General features: G+C 44.0%; 1 protein-coding gene across 1 annotated transcript in view; it reads left to right on the top strand.

The window, feature by feature from the left end:
- CAGE1 (cancer antigen 1) overlaps positions 1–19614 on the top strand; it is a 1568844-nt gene that overhangs the window by 93695 nt on the left and 1455535 nt on the right. The window contains exon 2 of the mRNA XM_078688067.1: positions 10828–11045. Coding sequence (XP_078544193.1) covers positions 10830–11045 — 216 coding nt within the window. The 5' untranslated portion in view covers positions 10828–10829. The remainder of the gene's footprint in view (positions 1–10827; positions 11046–19614) is intronic.

Here is a 19614-nt window from a genome sequence, read left to right as displayed (position 1 = left end):
GTAACAGTATGCGAATGTGGGAAGCGTGGATCAAGTCTACTTTGTGTAAAACCTGATGTAGTATTCAAAAACGTAATTGACAGACATTTGAAGTTGTCAGCCACACTAACCATCCCAAGGGGTCAATATTGGAAGAGTTAAGTGTACCATTTTGAAATAAGACAGCTAAGTCTTCAATTGTGTAGTAAGTGCGTGTTTGCCATGTATCATATTGAGCCAATAATGGTATGGAGGGAATATTTAGATTTTTGGCAGTTGCTAAACCAAAACAAGTATACCGCAGGAGTACTGATTTATCCCAGGGCTTATCGGAAACCTTCAAAATTTGGGATGTTTCTGCGCATTACGTTGATACAATTTGAAGTGTATTTTATCCTCGGCAGACTGTAAGATTATTGAACACAATGATTAGCCTTGAGAAAGCCTTGGCAGAACTTGCCACATAGAGCGAAACACGTGTCAGCTGTCTCCTTTCTCCAAACACCTCTAATCAAATATATTATAAAGAGTGAAATGCATCAACAAAGCGGTGAATGAAAATAAAATAACCACTCCCACTCAAATACATCTGGACTACTGTGATATGTCATAATAAGGAATTATTCTATCTGTTTAAATAAATTGCTCGGAAGTGAGGAACATATGCTCATATCCTTAACTCCACAAACCATAACAAGTAGTTTGTTGTACCATGTCATTTAAAAATTAGATTTGACATGGTATCAGACATGCACAATGCAAATCTTCAGTGCCCTGCGCTTGCCAATCTCTAGTACCCCAAATGGAATTTCCAGTGCTCATAACCCTTCAAGGACAAATCCTTCCTGTAGGACATGAAGTAAACCAATTTGGTGTGTGTTAACATAAATTTTGCTTGGGGCGGCATCTTCAATTTATAAAAATAGGACTGTGGGTCAGACAGATTGTAACCAGAAAAATACACACATTTTCTTTGTTGGTCCTTTGAACTTCCCTCTAACGGTGTTGGGCAATGCTCCCATGGAGGATAATTTTAAAAGGGTCTCTGCATTTTGGTCTTATGTAAAGAATTCTGGCCATAATGTTGATAACAGAATAAATCAGCGTAATTAGCCGAATTCAAATACAAATCCTCAGTGTCAAACGCAGCATAATATTTTAAATCAGAGAACAATGAATGAACGGCATGAACATCCCAGTCATCTGAACATATTTCAGGCAAAACCACATCTCCCAAGGAAACATGGAAGATGTATGGATTGTTCAAAATTTCGGTCATGCCATGGATATCGTATGATACTTTAGCTCAGACAATGTCATCAACAAAAGGGAACGCTGACATATTGACAAGGGCTTGGTCTCTTTTCATTATATCGCACGGCGTGTGAGGGGCCAGAACTCCATCAACAACATTCACAGCTGAGTGTTCAGGTAAATAATGGCCATTAATCAGGAGGAAAAACACAGTCACAAATCCGATCCACATGAAGAGGAATATCCTCATAAGCACCATCCAGATATATGTCCAGGGTGGGACCAGGTAAGTCTTTTTGAACCAGGAGATGAAAAGACTGGTACGTGTAGGGGTTTTTCTCCACAGACGAGAATGAAGAAGACATTTCAGAAGAAAAGCTGTTACGGTCCATATAAAAACTACTGGACCCCAACTGAAACAACAGGGGTTGAGCAGCATCTGATGGATCATGTATGGTACTCTCAGGAATATCAGTTATGACCTTGACTGGAGGAGAAGCATATTCAATATCCACAGATGTGGATGTAGAAGGAAAAACAGGCAATAAATCAGTTGACGTTTCCATTTCCACTTCGGTTTGCTGGAGAGTAGTCGGAGAAACAGAAGCCATTGGATTCAGTGCGATCATGACGCGGAATGCTTGGAGGCATACTATTCAGTATTGCCATATGGTATAGCTTGACATGTTCGATTGAAATGTAATGATTCTCCATACGCCCAGGCAAAGGAGGCAGGATCACAGTATGGGTGTCTTTCAACCCAAGGATTGTGACCAGTTCCTGGTAGGATGGACCACATTCTTTGTTGTTCTCTACCTTTTCTCAGACCAAATCTCCAACTTTAGGAAGCCAGCCAGAAACAGGAACTGCTGGATCCACGGAAGAGGGCAATTGGGCTCTTGCTTGTGAATCACAAGCTTTTTGTAGATCCTGTAACATAGCACAATTATTATCTACGTCAAAGGTTGCGGCAGCCTCCACAACGTCCAGACCATCAAGGTCTGGCACAAACATTTTAATGCCAAAGAGCATTTTGTATGGGGTCCGCCCACCGAGAGATCTTCTAGGGAGATTATTTAGTGCACGTTGGACTCCATAGAGATGAGTCAGCCAAACCCTGCACAAACAAACAAACCTAGTTGGTGACATGCTTCATCATCGTGCCCCACCGGGAGAGGCCGAGTACCGCCCCGGTCTGCTGCAATACCAGAGTTACTGCAGAGCTGGTTTTGTGGTGATAGGTGAGGTGTGGGCAAGTGTTTTAAAAATGTCTGGATTGTGTAAAAAAAAAAAGATTTATTAAATGGCCAATCAGACACACTAAAAACAGAGTGTGGGAAACCCTGGCTGAATTAATTGTTCAGCTGGTTCCCTTGGAGTGGGGTCGACATGTTTCTGCCCAAGTAGTGCAATTCACCGGGCATTCATCAGGACCAAATTTGTAGAATTGTCTTGTGTTAACAAGGAGTGGATCACAAGCAGATCAGACTGCAGAGACTGAGAATTGTGGTATGTTCCAGAGCCAACAGGAAGCCGAGAAAGAAGGTTGTATCAAAGAGTCAAGAGGTTCGATACGCTGGGCATAATCAGGAATGTATGTCCTCCCGAAATGAAAAAAACCCAGCAAAGATTGCAATTTTTTAAGAGTAGTTGAAGGTTGCAATTGAGCACAACTCTCCGAAAAGTGGGGTTAACCCCCGACCTTCATTGTTGTGTTTGTAACCATTAGAAAGGACTGCCAAGAAGGCGATGTGAGAGTTAGCAAAATTCAATTTACCAAACCAAAGTTTGCAAAATGTGTGATACTGCGGTCCACCCGCAAGAGATGCGGGTGTAATTCGTCATCTGTCAAGTGTATGTCATCGACATACAAGAAGGCATCAGGGTCGATCTCATGCAAAAGGGACACTATGCGTTCCGCAAACACACCAGGGCTATTCTTATATCCAGTAGGCAAACTCACATATAGGTGCTTATTAAACAGCGCACTGAATGCAGTCAAATCGCGGCTCTCAGGAGCCAAAGAGTGACTGAAAAATCCATTGGAAATATCCAAAGTTGTTTTGTACTTTTTTTGAACAATGTTATTCACTAACATAGAGCTATGTGTGTTCTGAACCGCAAAGGTTCGAAGCTGACTGTTTAAATGTCTGTAATCTAAAATAATACGATATGAACCGTCCCGTTTCATTATTGGAAAAAGAGGATTATTCATTGATGAAATACAGGGTTCAATCACACCCTGATATTCCAATTTGATCAAGTTGTCACTTATGGACGCTTTTGCGTCGCGTTTAATTGGGGCTGAGGTGTGGAACACAAAGGAATCACATGTACGGGGGAACCCTCATCCCAACATGCCTGATTGTGATATAACGCCGGGGCTAAGGCTAAAGCCCACTTGGAGGCATAAGCCATTTTATCATCATATGGATCATATTCCTAAAAACTAGGAAGAGTCACCTCTAGAAGATGCTTGGACAAATGGGGGAGGCCAATCAACCTCTGCCAACAAAATGTCATAAGAAGAAGTGAGATTTTCACAAAATACTGCTTTAATATGGCGCTGAATATCACCTTCAATCTGGAGGGTTACTCCATGAAGTCTATCTGGAGGAGTGACTCAAGTATCAGCTATTTCTACTGTAATAAAAGTGTCAGTTGCTTTCACCTCCAGACGCTGATGGATGGAGTGTCTGCCGCACTATGGTAACCTCCGCTGCACTGTCCAGGAGGGTTATCGCCCAACCCCTGTCGAGGAGCAGGGTTCTACCCGTCTGGGGCATACTTCACAGTCCAAGAGGCAACGTTTTTCTTCTGAAATGGGGCACGATATGGAGGTGGTCCATTTGGTTTGGCTTTTTACATCAAACTGGCGCTGCAGGTCTCGTCGTGGCTGCATAGACTCGCCTTGTTTGTGATCCTGATGCTCTCCCCCACCAAACTGTTGATTACTAAAAGGAACGAGGAGAACAAGGATCAGCAACCTGGAACCTGGAAACTCTCGGGTGCCTTAATTTTAGAGCGGTTGCGCAAATCATATCTACATTCAGAAGCATCAGGTTGTGGCGAACCAGCACAAGAGCAAGGCTCCTATTGTTGCTGCAGCTGATTTTTACTCCAAGTCTTTTTAGGAAAGACCGGACATCCCTCCTTTTCAGGAGGAGATTTATTCTGCACCTGAGTAAAATGCCTTACTCCCAAACTATTGCGATCCAATGATGTATACACATTCGCAATGATAAATGGCAACTGCCGCTGCCTGTCAATGTCCGCCAAAGCTGAGAGTCAGATCGGAGACAACAGGGAACATCCCCACTAATCTCACCTCCAATTCCAGGGCTAGAACAGCCCCTGGTTCATCTTGAACCTTCTTCAGAACGCTTTGTAGAACGCTCATGGAGGGGGTGTCAAAGCACATTGTGTACACCGCAGGAAACACCGACCCCCAGATGGTGCAATCAGTCAAAGAGGGAACAATAGCACTCGGTAAACTCATTGTCAGGATCCTGTGTTTCTCAACATGAGTAGTATGTGGAAATACAGCTTTGAGTTGCTCAAATTTTTCTGCCAGCCAATATGGCAATTCATCTCTATTCTGAGGACGTTTACCCATCACGGAATTAATCATGGGACTAATGAAAAGACCACCACCATGTCCAGGTAGCTTAGGAGCGGCTCCAGCCGGAGCCACTTGAATATTACGTGACATAAATTGTATGGAACTTCTGTGTATATGAATCATGTTGTATGTAACTGATGTAGCTCTGCAAGTGTAACATTAAGATAATTTGGATGCGGTATGAAACCAGCCAAAACCGTCCAAGTGGCCCCATCAACTGATAAGGGGCCTAAACGAACCACTGAAAACAGGGTGAGGAAGGGCAACATTAAACCACATGGTATGCTCACAGGCCGTCAACGGAACTTCAAGTAATGCATAAGGGCGATAATTCCATGGAACCACGGCTGCCGTATATTCATGAAACAAATTATCATTTCCATCCATTGCCGGAAATGTAACCCACGAGTAAAAAACCTTGAAGCGGTAGGCCGCGTCACTCTTGAAAACAAAGATAAAGAACGCCCCCGCATTGGGGACTCTACATTGAGTCAGGAAGGCTGTAACCGCCCCGCGGTTATGTGCCGTAATAGCGACCGCCATATTAAAAACAAAAAAAAAATTAACAGTAGAACCGTAGCGCAAAACTGGGTCAGAAAGAGAATCAAAACCTTTTAAATTTCAAGCTTGAAAAACCTATAAAACAAAAATATAGGAGGCTAAGCCCTCACACCAGAGATGTCTCCGGAAACCGGTGTGAGGGGATTGTGGAGAAGCACAAGCACTACTCAGGGGTATCGCGAATAAGTATCAGACCAAACGTTGGTGGCGCCATGTTGAAGGGATTTTGCACAAATACAGAACTATGCACAGGATATGGGACCTTGGTGTATAGGGACTGGGGGCCAGATGTAGGTAATTCTATTTTAACACTTCTTAAATACCGAATTTTACCGATTCGGTATTTAAGAAGTGGTAAAATAGAGGGGGGGGGGATGTAGGTGACACAGACTCGGTAAATACCGAATCGTTAAGATTCGGTATTTACCGATTCTGTAAATACCGATTCGGTAATGCCCATTGATTCCTATGGGCATTGAAGCCCATAGGAATCAATGGGCATTACCGAATCGGTATTTACAGATTCGGTAAATACCGATTCCAGCAAGGGTGCAGGGGGTGTCACTTTGACACCCTCTAGCACCCCAAAGACGGGCATGTGTGCCATGTGGCACACAGACATGCCCTAAGGGCATGTCTGTCTGTCACATCTCTAGGTGTGTATGCACACATGTGCATACACACCTGGATTCGGTATTTTACCACCCAATTGGATTGGGTGGTAAAATACCGAATCTGTAAGGCCTTTGGGACTCAGAAGAGTCCCACCTACATCTGGGATTTACCGAATCGGTAAAAATACCGATTCAGTATTTTACAGAATCGGTAAATTTACCGATTCGGTAAATTTACAGAATCTGTAAAATGATGCCCCTACATCCCAAATACCCATTTACCGGTCGGTAACGGCCAAAATCGGCCATTACCGGTCGGTAAATGGCCTCCTACATCTGGCCCTGGGTCTTCCTACCACCTTAGTACTCATGAACCCAGGACCAACTAGCTATAGTGTCTCACTTGCTCTCCTAATCACCCACAGAGAAACAAATGATTAGATACCCCATAACACAACACTCCCAGATCTCTCAGGAATCACAGTAACAAGATACACCCTTTCACTCACTCTCTTGTACTTCTCCACAGTAAGATCTAACAGAGACACAAACCAGTTTAACATATTCATTTTAACTAATGTGCCCTAACATGCAGTATATGTGCCACAACAAGCAGAAAAATGCATCATACAAATACAGTCAGTTTAGCAGCTAGTCCATATATCATGAAGGGAGATGTAATCATAGAAAGGCAATGGAGAAATGACGAGAGTGCCTAATCTCCCTCTCCTTGCTAAGAAGAAGTATTATTATATAATAGAAGATTTGTGGGCTTTGCAGCATACGGATGGGAAAGAGCCCACTCCCTAGTTGGCTAGACCATGGCTGGTTGAGGCTGGAGTAGTGGATGGTGCAAACACAGGGTGGCTGGCCCTGTGGACACCATTACACCTGATTATTGACTTAGACCCGAGCAGCTAGATGACGTCCACAAGCAATAAGAAGTGGGCACTCTCAAGAGCATTTTTGCAAAGACTGCAGGTCCCCATATGGGGTACGGTCAGATGGCATCCAGATGGGTGGCCTCGCCAGATAAAGAGGATCTAGAGGCCTCGGTCATGCGCCCATACTTGAAGATGTTGTTTGCCTCACTGAGAGATGACCTCCTGGTGGAAAAGATAGACCTAGCACATGAACTGCAAGCAGTTCAAAAGGAAGTGACGGACAGTGGAGACAGAGTGGATGCATTAGAAAACCATGAGACTACCCAGGATGAATAAATAGTACAATTGCAACAGGAAATACTCAGTCTCTCAGATCAACAGTTAGACCTACAGGCCCACACGGAGGATTTTGAAAATAGATCCCAACGGAACAACATACGAATAAGGGGGCTTCACGGGCGTAGAAAGGAGAAGATATCGAAGCCTACATGCCTGCTTTATTCACTCAGATCCTTAGGAACACACAAGCCTCAGAGATTCACCTCAACAGAACCCACAGGGTTGTCAGTCCGAGGCCTAGAGAGACACGGCCTACAAATATCTTGTCTTGGGTCCATGACTTCCCTTTAAAGGAATGGATTCTCCCCAAAGCCCGAGAATCTCTGCCAGTACCATTTCGTTGTCAAACATTTTATTTGTTCCAGGATCTCTCAGCCACCACACTCCAGAAGAGGCTGGAGTTTTGCCCCGTTACAGCATTCCTCAGGGACAAAAATGTTCCTTATCCTGGGGACACCCCTTTCGAATCATCTTTTGATGGCATGACCAGCTTAATCAATTTCGCTCCCTCGCAGCTGCTTGTGAGCTGTTGCAGATTGAGGCTCAGGAGGAATCCAAACCAAGGTCGGCATCTGTGGGGCACGGAGCTGACAGGCGCATAAGATGGAGACGAGCCTCTGTCGGGCCTGGGAGGTCAAGGCCAGACTCCGCTATAATCGCCTCATAGAGAAAGGCTCTGCTGTAAAGGATTACAGAATATACTGTACCCAGAGACCCCGTCTGATCATATTGCAGCTTGCTCCTGTGGGGTGCTGTTGGGGGTCCGGTGGCCAGTGGCGGGGCAGGACCGCATTGGGCTGGAAAGTGATGGCCACAGTCCCCTTCTGTCATTGCACCACTGGACTGAGGTTGGATACTTCGGTCCCTGCCTTGTTCCAGGGACACTGGATTGTTTCCATTTTTGTTGAGGTATTTGTTCTGGGGTGCTCATCATAGGTCTTAGTCATTTTACGTTTTCTACATGCGGAGTGGACGGGTCCTTCCTACTGCTAGGCAGGAAGGGGCTCCTTTTGGGGCTGAGATGCAGGTTTCTCGCGTGAGAGAATTACAGTATGGCATCTCCAGGGCTTTAAGTGGAATGAAAAAACTGGGGGGTCTCTCAAAGGGGCATGGCCAATGTAATTAAAGGCATGGCTTAATAGTGTGCCGCACAACTTGTATTTTGCTGTTTCTGTCATTGCATCCAGATATGCGATACAACAAGTCAGGACTAATGGCTTTGTCAATGGTTGTTAGTTGCATAAGATAAATAGGCAGCAACTATGGCTTGCATATAATATTGAAAAAGCTTCCATTTAAAGCCCTGGTGACACCACGACACTGTTGCTGCTCCTGAGTTTCAAAAAGAGAAGGGAAATCTAGAGAGAAAATGACTCTCTTTAAAGGATTTCCCTTTCCTACAATGCTTACCTGGCATGACCTCATGCCGTAAATTCACCATTTATATCATTGCACTCAGTTACAGAGATAATTTAATTTAAAGAAAACTGATTTAAAGTTCTTATTAAAAAACACTGAGTTCCCTCTGTCCACAACTGAACTCGATAATGGACGCTACCGACCTAGATGTCAAGTTCTCATGTAATTTTAATTATTACCTTATCGTTCACTGTTAGGTTCTTTGAAGTTATGCTTCACTTTGATGTGGAAGTATACTGGGGAACTGTAAAAAATAAGTAATGGATCTGGTGTTAAATTATCTCTGTAACTGAGTGCAATGATTTGATCTTTAGAATATGAAAGGCTTCCCCCGAGCACAAGGTAAATACTATCAGATGAGTGAGTATCCGCAAAACATAAAAACTCCACAGTTAAGAGAGACATGCCAGTAGACATACCTACACCAGCAGCTACGGTGGTTGATTTGAAACTTAAAAGTGACCCTTGAGTACATAAGTTATTAGAAAGATGTAAAGATTCAAACAGACAATGATATAAATGTATTTCATTTACAGGAAGGCCCCCGAAGAAGGGACAGGGTCCCGAAATGCATCGGGCCAATTACGCCTCAAACGTCGATAATAACTGTTATGGGTTGTGTCAATGTGTGACAAGCATCACACCAAAGATGAACTGTATAGTAAATGACTAACATTTCGATGTTGTATTACGAAAATGAATAGATAAAACATGACATAATAATGTTTGTATCACAGAAATAATATGGTGAATAAAACCAAGAGAAATTGATGAAAAAATCAAGTAAAAATTGTGAATCTATTAAGATCAGTAGTTGAACAAATTTCAGCTGTGCATCAGATCAGGGAGTAACAGTTGTTTACTGCCCGCTTTATCAAGGAACTATACCCCCTTGCCTGGCTGGGACGGGTTTCCTCCCATTAAAATGACGATTCTAACCAAGATTCTTTACAGCTTCCAAAACTCCCCCTGCAGCCCCCGTCAGGGACGTTTCAGACTCTCCAAGATGCACTACAGCGTTTCGTGCAGGCTGGTAAATGACCCTGGATGAAACTCAATCGCAGTTGGCACCCCCCAATCGAGGTGGGACTGGGAGTCCCATGCTTAATCCATTATTTTCAGGTGACACAGCTTTGTTATTAGGTAGACTGGTACCGCACTGAGTCGGAGAAGGCGCGGTTGTTTAGTGAGAGAGCATTGGCGGGAATGGCTCTTTGGAACGGTCCGTTTCTGGCCCGCACCCACAGCCCCATAAATCTCTACTGATTCTTGATCACCACGCCTATCCTGATGGTTTAAAATAGTCTGGAGACCCAGAGAGGCCCTACGTGGTATCCTTCCCCCTTACTCCGGTTGTGGGAAATAGAGACCTTACGCCAGGTCTGAATAGCACACTGTTCCAAGTTTAGCAACAGGTGGGATGCTGGCCATAGGCTACTTTTTCGTTGCAGAAGGCCCCATCCCATTTGTCTCCCTGCATGCTGACTTTGGTATCCTGGAAAGGGAATGGTTTCGATATACCCAAATATGTTCTCTCATAGTTAAGGCTTGATGAGCACCCGGTGGAAGGGGAGTAGTTGGGGAGTTTATTTAAAATATTGCTACTTGTCATGGTGAAGCTGAACCTTTGAGATGCCACCGCTTTATTGAGTGTCTTCGCTTTGTTTTTCTGATGCAACAATAAATGCTAATTTAAGTATAAATGGAAAATCAATGTATCAAATGCCTAACTTGGCATGCCATTTTATGGGACATTCATAGATAGTAGAAGGCCTCTTGGAAACTGTTATATTTCCTTCCTTTGACTTCAACTGGCACATATTTTGGACTGCAGGCAACTCAACTTATAATATAATGCATAAGAAATGCTTGAACCAGTGACCCTATCATTTCAGCTTTTAACTTTAGACCCTTGCAGCAGCGTTCTGCCATTTGAAGCTTGTCTAAATCTGCACACACTTCCAAGACTCCAGGTACTGTCATTCTCCCAGGACCTTCTTAATAAATATAAATGCACAGTATTTTCTTTTTGCTATGCTAAACCTATGATTTATATGAGCCAAAGTACAAATGAGAAAGTGAATGAGCTTAAATAACTAGTGCACTTTGCTTGCATGTTTGCAGTAGTTTAAAGAAAAACACCATTATTTTTTAGGAATGTTCCAACCCTCTGGATCTAAAGAGGAAGAAAGTCAAGGGTTTGCACCTTTTGCTGAAATCAGTAAATCAGATGAGAATGCGTGCACTCAAGATCCTTTGGTGATCCCTTCTGATGAAGAACTCAGCTCTTTTGCTAGCTGTTCTCTGGATCTGCCTATTGCAGATTATTTCCTCGAATCTGAAAGCAGTGATTTAGCCTCTGATATTTCACAGGTAACCTATTCCTTACTAAGTGTAAAAATAGAGACAATTTGGTGCATGGAATGATGTTGTTGCGTAATTAATTTATGGCCCGATTTAGGGTTTTGCAGACAAGGTACTCTGCCAGAAATACAGTGAAGTGCCCTGTACCCCAAACTGACCATCCGCTTTGTTTAGGGTTGAGTGGACCTGATAGTTGTTCCGCGGGACATTTCATCAGCATTGTGGTTTGGATTCAGTCTTTGTGTCTATTATTGCTGCAATGTTTATTTGTATTGGTTTGTAACTTCTTAGGAAAATGCTAATTAATTTTTTTTAAAAAAAGGATTGGGCACACCATCATGTTTCTACACGTGGTGCCCCGGTGGCAGACTTTGAGCTTTGGTGTAAGTACTGCAGACTGTCCACCCTTTTGAGAGCTGATAGTGTGGTCTACTTTTTTTCTCTTCTTGATAGCCAGGCAATGCTTTTGCACTCCCAATTTGAGTGTTTGTTTTTGTAAAGCATACAAGTTTACTGAGTGGCTGCATGAAACATGGCAGCCGCTCAGTAAACTTCAGTGACTTCAGAGAAGCGGCTCCTGCGAAGGTACAGTGATCTCCTCCACGCCAGCGGAGATCTCTAACTACCGAAAGCGATATTTTACCATAGAGGTAATTAAATTCTCTTTCCTTATGGACAACAATCCACATGCCAATCCCTTAATGAAGGCTTTAGTTCTGTAAATGTGTATTTTATATTTACCATAGTTTTTGTTTTTTTAAAACAAATGTAATTCATTTGTTTTTGGGAAACATATTTTATTAATTTTATAAAAAGAAGTACAACAGCCTCAAGTTACATTTCATAGTAGCGTAGAGGTACAATGTTTGACAGGATAACTTTGAAGTCCAGCATCTAGAGAAAGAGTATAGTATAGCCTCAAATGAGGACTCTGAGTATCTGGGAAATTAAGGCAGACTCCATAGCAGCACATCAACTCCCCCCAAAAAATATTGTCCACTTGAGGGTAAATAATAAACATGGTGGAACTGTGGGGTGGGGGACTGGGTCGCGGAAGAGGAAGTATTAGGGGGAGGGTAGATGGGTCCAATTCAATGGGTATCTTGTGGAGGGGTAGATTATTTGAGAGGGGGTACTAAATCCTGTTCAGCACTAGGCAGGAGTTGGGCCTAGTTTCACACTTCTGTGACAGGGATTCTCTGGGGTGGGCAATGGAGGGAATCTCACTGAGTGGGAGAGGTAGGGGCTTCCGGTCGATGTCCAGGAATCGTGAGAGCAATTGGTCCCAGAGGGGTGCTATAAGATTACGGCGCAGGCCCTTGGCGGCTTCTTTGTGTAGCGATGTTGCCTCTGCCTCTGCCCAGTGCACCACCGCACCCTTCCAGGCCGCGCCACTGGGGGAGTTGCACTGTTCCAGCATATGGCCGAGACTAAATCAATAAAGTTGGCTATTGCACTTCTTTTGCCACTTGTAGATGCTAATGTACTTGTCTCCCAAGAGTCCAGGAGAGGGTGGCCCGTGGCTGAGGATACGGCTGATAGGACTTCATGCCAAAACTGAGTAAGGGTCTGCAATCGCATAAGACATGTCAGAGATCTGCCTCTTGCGCCTGGCACTGGGCACATGTGTCAGGGACTGTCGGTAGGATGCGATGCAGTCGTTGTGGCAAATTGTACACCCTGTATACTATATAGAATTGAATCAGTTGTAATCTGGAGTTAAGGGATGTCTTTTGTGTTAGCATCAATGCCTTCTGCCATTCCCTGTCATGGAGAGTTTGGAGAGTCAGCCTCCCAGGTGTCGCAGAAAGAGTGGAAAGAGCGCTGTGCCTGTGTATGCATTATCATGGCTCTTGTAAGCCAGGTTATCAGTCTCCTCCCATTGCCTAAAGTATAAGGGAGATCTACTGCATTTGTGGATAGTTTGAAGACATCGACCTGCCATCGGTCTATCTGAACATTACGGAAGGGATCATAGATTGGGAACGGCTCTTGGTGGAGTCCATATTGGTTCATCAATTCCACGAACAGTAGGAGTTGACCATTGGCAAACAGGTGCCTAAGAGTTGATAGATTAGCTCGTACCCAAGCTCAGAGCACTTTCTTAGACAGGGGTCGGGTTCCACCAAGGATGCCCAATAAAGGAATAGAGGGAGCACAGGTGGGACTGACACCTGGCCTCTGAGCGTCCATGTACGCCTATGTCCAGGGACCGAGAGGGTCAGAAGTGTCGCCTCAAACAAGGGAGGAGTGACTGTAATAGAATCTGCCAGATCATGGACCGCCAGCCAGAAGGCCAGCCATTGCAGCTGTGCTCCCAGGTAATAAGTTCAGGGCTCCAAGGCTGCCTGAATCCAGCGGCAGCTGCAGTTTTGTTAGGGCTGCTCTACAGCTACGACAGTGTAATATCTCTTAGCAATTGGTGCAAGCCTCGAAACAGGGATTGATGGGGATAACTGCGAGGGTGGCTATATGCCCTTTCACAGATATAGGTAGAGTTCTCCAGAAGATGACCTGGGCCCCAAAGCAGGACACTGTTCTTATCAAATTAATATCCAGGAGATCTGTGGCAGTGTGTTAAACACTGGTGCTCAGGTATCGGAATGAGTGGTTTTCCCATCGTAATGGGCGACTCGTTCCATGACCATCCAGTGAGGGGGTGCCAAGTGCATCAGCAGATAGACACATGATTTTGTCCAGCTCACCCAAAGGCCAGAAATATCTCAGAAGGTGGTCAAATGTTCAGCAAGTCTGGAATGGTCCACAGAGATATTCCATTGAATCTCTGTTTTGTGGACATAGGAGGCTAGTGGTTCCACCACAAGAACAAACAAGAGCCGGACAGCCCTGGCAGGTGCCTCTCCCTACTGGGATAGCCCCTATATAAGACCTGCTATCAGAACTTGCACTGTGGCCCAGTGGCGGATACCACAAATCGAAATTGGTGAGGAGGGGGCTAGGGGGTGTTAGGGGAATAATATATTTTTAAGTAATTGTCCTGGTGCTGACACTGACACTGCAGGCTGCCTTGATCATGCAAAACAGGAGTTACCTCTATGAGGGCCCACCCTGCCAAAGAAAAGAGTGTGCAGCTGTATGACAGCACAGCGTGCAAAAGTGATACTTCATATGCAGAAGATCACACAATACAGAAATGCAATCCCTGCACAGTGCCATGCAGAAAACTCTGCACATACAGAACACCGCATCTATTACCAAGACAAGAACGGACTGTGACACTGTGGGTATTTGTTTAAGATATTTTCTTTAAGATTGTTCAATTGAAAATAGTATTATTTCAGTGAAAGCATTGTTTTGTTCTTTATATAACGGAGCAAGATTAGGGAAATTATACCGTATATGCTATCCCTGGCACACGTGCACAAGCGCACACAGTGCTGAACTGTAAACCTTATACAAACGGAAGCTCGGGTTAAAACGTTCTCACCTGATTTCTTGTAATGCTGCCTGGGCCGAGAACATGCAAAGTGTTCTTGAATGTTTTGCTGGCCCGAGACGGCTTGCCAAATCTTCATATGCACGAAGGCAATGAAAACCACTCCTCCCCTCCCCTGCTCTGTCAGCAGAGCAGCCCCCGCCTCGCAAAGCTGACATGATGCAACAAGAACAAATAAAATACTAATAACATTGAGTTATTATCATTTTTACTTTTCCTTACACTGCCAAAAAAGTATTGGGGCAACGTTCCTCTGCCATAGCGGGGGAGCCGCCACTGCCATGGGCAATTTGTAAAGTAACCTAATAAGTTTAAAGGAACAGGCTTTGAATAAAGCAACAAAGCTTTGCAAAGCTTAGCGAGTTGAAAGCCTTCTCCAGGTCAAGAAGCAGGGCAGCTGCATGGGGCCAGTTGGGCTGCTCCCCCTCCAGAATATGCCGTATTACGGCCCAGAACGAGTTAGCATTGGTCCGAATGAATAAGTTGTGGAAGGACTCTATATATTCTAAAGGTCAGAATCTTGGTGAGGATTTTATAGTCTGTATTTAAAATAGCTATCAGACGGTATGAGGACGGGCTTAGGGGGTCTCTCCCTGGTTTCAGCAGGGAGATCAGTAGTGCCTCACTCATGGTTCGTGGGAGATGATTCGACTCCTGTATGGTGTCAAACAATTTTACCAGGCGCGGGGCTGGAGTGGTTGCATATCGATTGTGGAATTCTGTTTGAAACCCATCGGTCCCTGGCTCCCCTATGATTGCCTCCCTAATATCTGCCACTGTGATGCATCTGTCTCAAGCCTCTTGAGCGCTAAGAGGGTTGCGAGAAGGACTGTATCCAGAAATCTTTCTATGTCAGCCTTTGGAGCGGCCGGGGGTGAGAATGAACTGAGGTGTAGAATAAACAAAGGACTTGTAGATGGCTTCTTGGGAGTAAGGGTCGGCGCCATCTGCCGGACGGAAATGTGGTATAGAGGGCTGATGTGATTCATTCTGAATTAGCAGGCCAGAAGTCGTCCTGATTTGTCACCCTGTGAATGCAATCCAGCAACATACGCCTGGTAGTCCAGACAACGGAGACACTAAGCCTACCACTCCCATAGCGGTGTACAGTAGGCCTGCCGCTCTGGGTCACCTACGGTCTGTCTCTCCACAGCCAAATAGTCCTGTCCTGCTTGAAACAGAACACCTGAGAGGCTATGGCATTCACCGCATATAGTTTGGATACAAGCTCCTCTGAGAGCCACCTTAAAGGTTACTCCGTGGTCAGGGAACAGGTAGACCTTTCATTATGCTCAAAATAATCTGCAGTCTGGACTGATATCATTGTAGAAAAGGTGGGGTCCCCCAGGGCAGTGGCTGTAGTTTTCACGTGTGAATTGGGGTGGGAGGCTTCCCCTAGTGGAGGCCCATCAATAAAGGGTTATGGTCTGATAGCTTCCTGCCCAGAAATTAGGGGGAGGAGACAAAGGAGCAGATTGAGGTGGAACATGCTATGTGATCTAAGCCTATATAAAGGTCGCCAGGTGTCCTTAAGGGACCTCTGGTGAAGTTGGGAAGTCAGGCTATGGGCTGTAGTGTAGTGTAGTTCCTATCATCCCAATAGGCTCTGCGCATTGGAATAATACCTACAGCAGTAAAGGCCTAGACCAGACGTTAACTAGGTCTACTACTGTCGATACTAGACTTAAAGTTTTGGGTTTGCCAGCTTAGCTCAGAGTTCACTAGAAACTTTCTCGAATGTTCAAGGAGGACTTAACTTCCCTGATTAGACAAGAAGGGATTTAGTTTCTGACAACCATAGAACATGACAACTTTGCTCTCCCCTAATCAAGAGTATATCTCGAGAGTTGTGTGAACAAAAGGCAATTTATTTTACTCAGTCAGTACGTGCATTCTTAGTCTCATCAGATTGTAGAGAAAAGGAAGAGACGGGCGTGTTCAATAAAAAGGTGTTATTTATTGATCAGTCTCTTTTCTCATACAAGAGAAATGGATCGATATTATTGCAATACTTATAGTTAAGTAAAGTGCATACATTAAAAGCAATAGTATAAAATAATACTGTAAAAACATTGATATGGTTTCTAAGCCATATGAAGGTTTAAAATGAATAAAATATATTACATACACATATACATTTGACTAAACGTACTCAACTGGTGTTTCTAAATACGCCTACCCCGTGTACCTGACCTAAGTCTAATACGTGGGCGGGAATAGAAAGTTACAGTTTAAGTTAAGTTTGTTTTTGCCAAGTGAATAACTAAAGAATTCTCTGTGAGGGGTTATTCAGTTCTGTACCTGGAATCTAGGTTGAATGAGGGATGGTATCTCTCGTCTCTGGTCTCGATATTCCAGGCTGCCTGCGAGGGCTACCCAGAAACGCCGGTGCTGGATTTCTCGGCAGGAGAAAGCAGCTTCTCTCAGCGCGTCAGGAAGGCGGGGCTGCGCCAGCGGGGTCTGCTCTGCTCTTCGCTTCAGCAAGTATGGCTGCTCCGTCTCGTCACCACGCGTGTGTTTGCATAGGGCAATATCGGTAATATTTATACCTTTAAGGTGCCGAGATTGACGTAAGGATGGACATAGATACGTCAATAAGGATGTCATACGACTTGCTCGTTAGCACATTCTTTTACTGAAGTTCTCGGTGAAATCAAAACAATGGCCGCAGGGTTTTGCCCAGGTTGTCATAGGTTTGATTTGTTATGAGAACTCCGTATGCCTTATCAGGGGCTGGAGGAATATCGCTTGTCTAATTAGATCGCAAGCGTTATGACCTAATCAGATAACACGTTCCTGTGCCGTAGTGTGACTGCGTCAGATAACGGTATCTGCATCATGGGGGTTTTCTGCCTCATGGGCTGACTGCTAGTTAACTTGTTGGTTTGTTTAACCAGAATAGGGTCAGGAATAGGGGGATCGATTCAGAACCTATAGGAATACATCACACCCACTCCACGCTAACTATGGTCATATTTACTGATCTATGCATAGTATAACATAGTACAACATACTATAGAGTATAGTGTATACCTTACCACCCCAAAATACATAAATGCATTTTGAAATTTTCAAATATACGGAAAAATTGCAGTCATATGTATTGTATGCACTCAAGCTGTAGAATAATGCCAAAGTAATCGCATTTGTATACATTATTGCTATTTTGTATATGAGAATTACACATGAAATGGCTCTTAATACAGAAGAAAAGTTCGAGACCATTTCATCACAGAATATAATAACAATGAACATACCAGCGGGCAGCTAATGTCTATAAGCTATCTAAAATTTAGAAACCTTAGTTCTCTAAGAATAGTTCTTACTTTAAGCAGAAGATAGTGTCCCGAAAAATATGCAAAAATATTCTGGGGCTGCTGAAAAATTGCTGTCCGTGAACTGGAGGGAAAATTGTTCATGTGACTTTATTTTTAAAGTTGAAGGCCGAATTCAGGGAACGCCGTGTGCGAGCTTGTTCAAAAGTCTCTATTTCTGTTCTGGCGAGAACATCATATCATTTAGGCTTTCGAAAAAACTGTCAACAGCTTCCTGGGAAAGTTCCACTAACTCGGATATAGGTGTAATCATGCATTCGTGCGCATGATTGTCTCCATTGACATTCTGATTCGCATTGCTTACAGAAGGTCGTACCTGATCGATGCTGCTTTCATCTTGAACTTCACTACCCATCAATCGTAGTGGTGAAGCTTCCACGAATGCCGTCATCAGGATTGGTAGCCTTTGAGGGCAGCACAAAGCATGAACCTTGATCGGGCTCAACAATGTTTCTGCATCCATTGGCGCATCCGATTGTAGCGTCAGACAGGTGTCTAACACGCATTCTTCTCCGCATAGCAGACACCTTAATACAGGTAAAACACATCTTTGCCACATTGGTCGAAATGATAGAAACCAAGTCATGTTCAGGTCTCTAAGCCGGGAGAGTCCCAGGATTTTTGATATCCGGTCCCGGTATCCAATGGCTAGGATTGTTTCTTCCCTTGTCGCAAGAGTTTTGTCTGTGACATGGGTTGCCATAACGAAAAATAAGGACTAAGAATAGGATTCCTGCAATTAGCCCCAAGATCAGGGGAAGTCCGCCAAAAATCGAATGGACGAAATCTGGAAAAATACCCAGTATGGCTTTGAATGGTGTTAATGCCATCAAAAATACTGTCTTAAATACCTTTGAGACCCCATTGGTATCAGAAATATTTAAGATTTCGTTTAGGATTTCTGCGAAATGTATGGGGGAATTAGTTGATAACAATGAATGTATCTCTGCAGTCGTCCTTGCGACTTGTAGATCATACGTTTCTTTTGATGACGTGAGCCTTGTAGGCGTCTGAAGAAGCACTGTTTTCATTCTGCTTAAAGTATCTATTCGAATAGAAGTAATTTTCAAATTGGGCCATGCCCTTGCCTCCCTGTCTGGAAAGGAGCTGGGGAACAATGAGCGTCCACAGCACTTGACCTTCGCAGTCGTAGTTACTAGATAAGGAGTCCCGGGCATAAGACTACAACATCTGCGCTCTACAATTAGAATGTAACTCCCATTATAGAGTCTTTGAAAGAATGGTTCTATTTCTGTTGCAGGTGCGCCTTGCTGGTGACATGAAAGGTTGTATGAATTCCCTTCACAGGCTCCATGCAAACTAATTCCGTTACACAGAAGTGTGCCACTTAGTGACATCGCACAATTGTTGCCACTAAGAAACACTTTCTGTCCTTTATTACTGACACATGCATGTGAATAGGGCAGGTTCCATGTTGTTTTACGGTACCCCTTTCCCAATTTCTCGTACATGCCAGCCTGTATATATTTTTGGCAGTATTGAAACCTGAAGGTTGAGATTGGAATATTTATTATCCCATGTATTATCCATTCACTGACAGGACGTTCTGACATTGTCACTGGTAATCTTTCGAGTTTTTCAATGCTCAAGATTGTATAATCAGCACCCTTTTGTGCCATACTGATTTGTCTATCAGTAAGGTTAAAGATTTGGAATAGTGACGTTGTGTTGATTAAACGCCAAGGCACATAGCCTGAACGTAGATTTTGTAACGTCCAGCCAAGCTGTACAATAGAGCGCAATTGTGACTGACCGTGTTGTAATA

The sequence above is a fragment of the Lissotriton helveticus genome, chromosome 4_1 (assembly GCF_964261635.1).
Source record: "Lissotriton helveticus chromosome 4_1, aLisHel1.1, whole genome shotgun sequence".
Lineage (NCBI taxonomy): Eukaryota > Metazoa > Chordata > Amphibia > Caudata > Salamandridae > Lissotriton > Lissotriton helveticus.
This window is presented reverse-complemented; position numbering and strand designations above follow the sequence as displayed.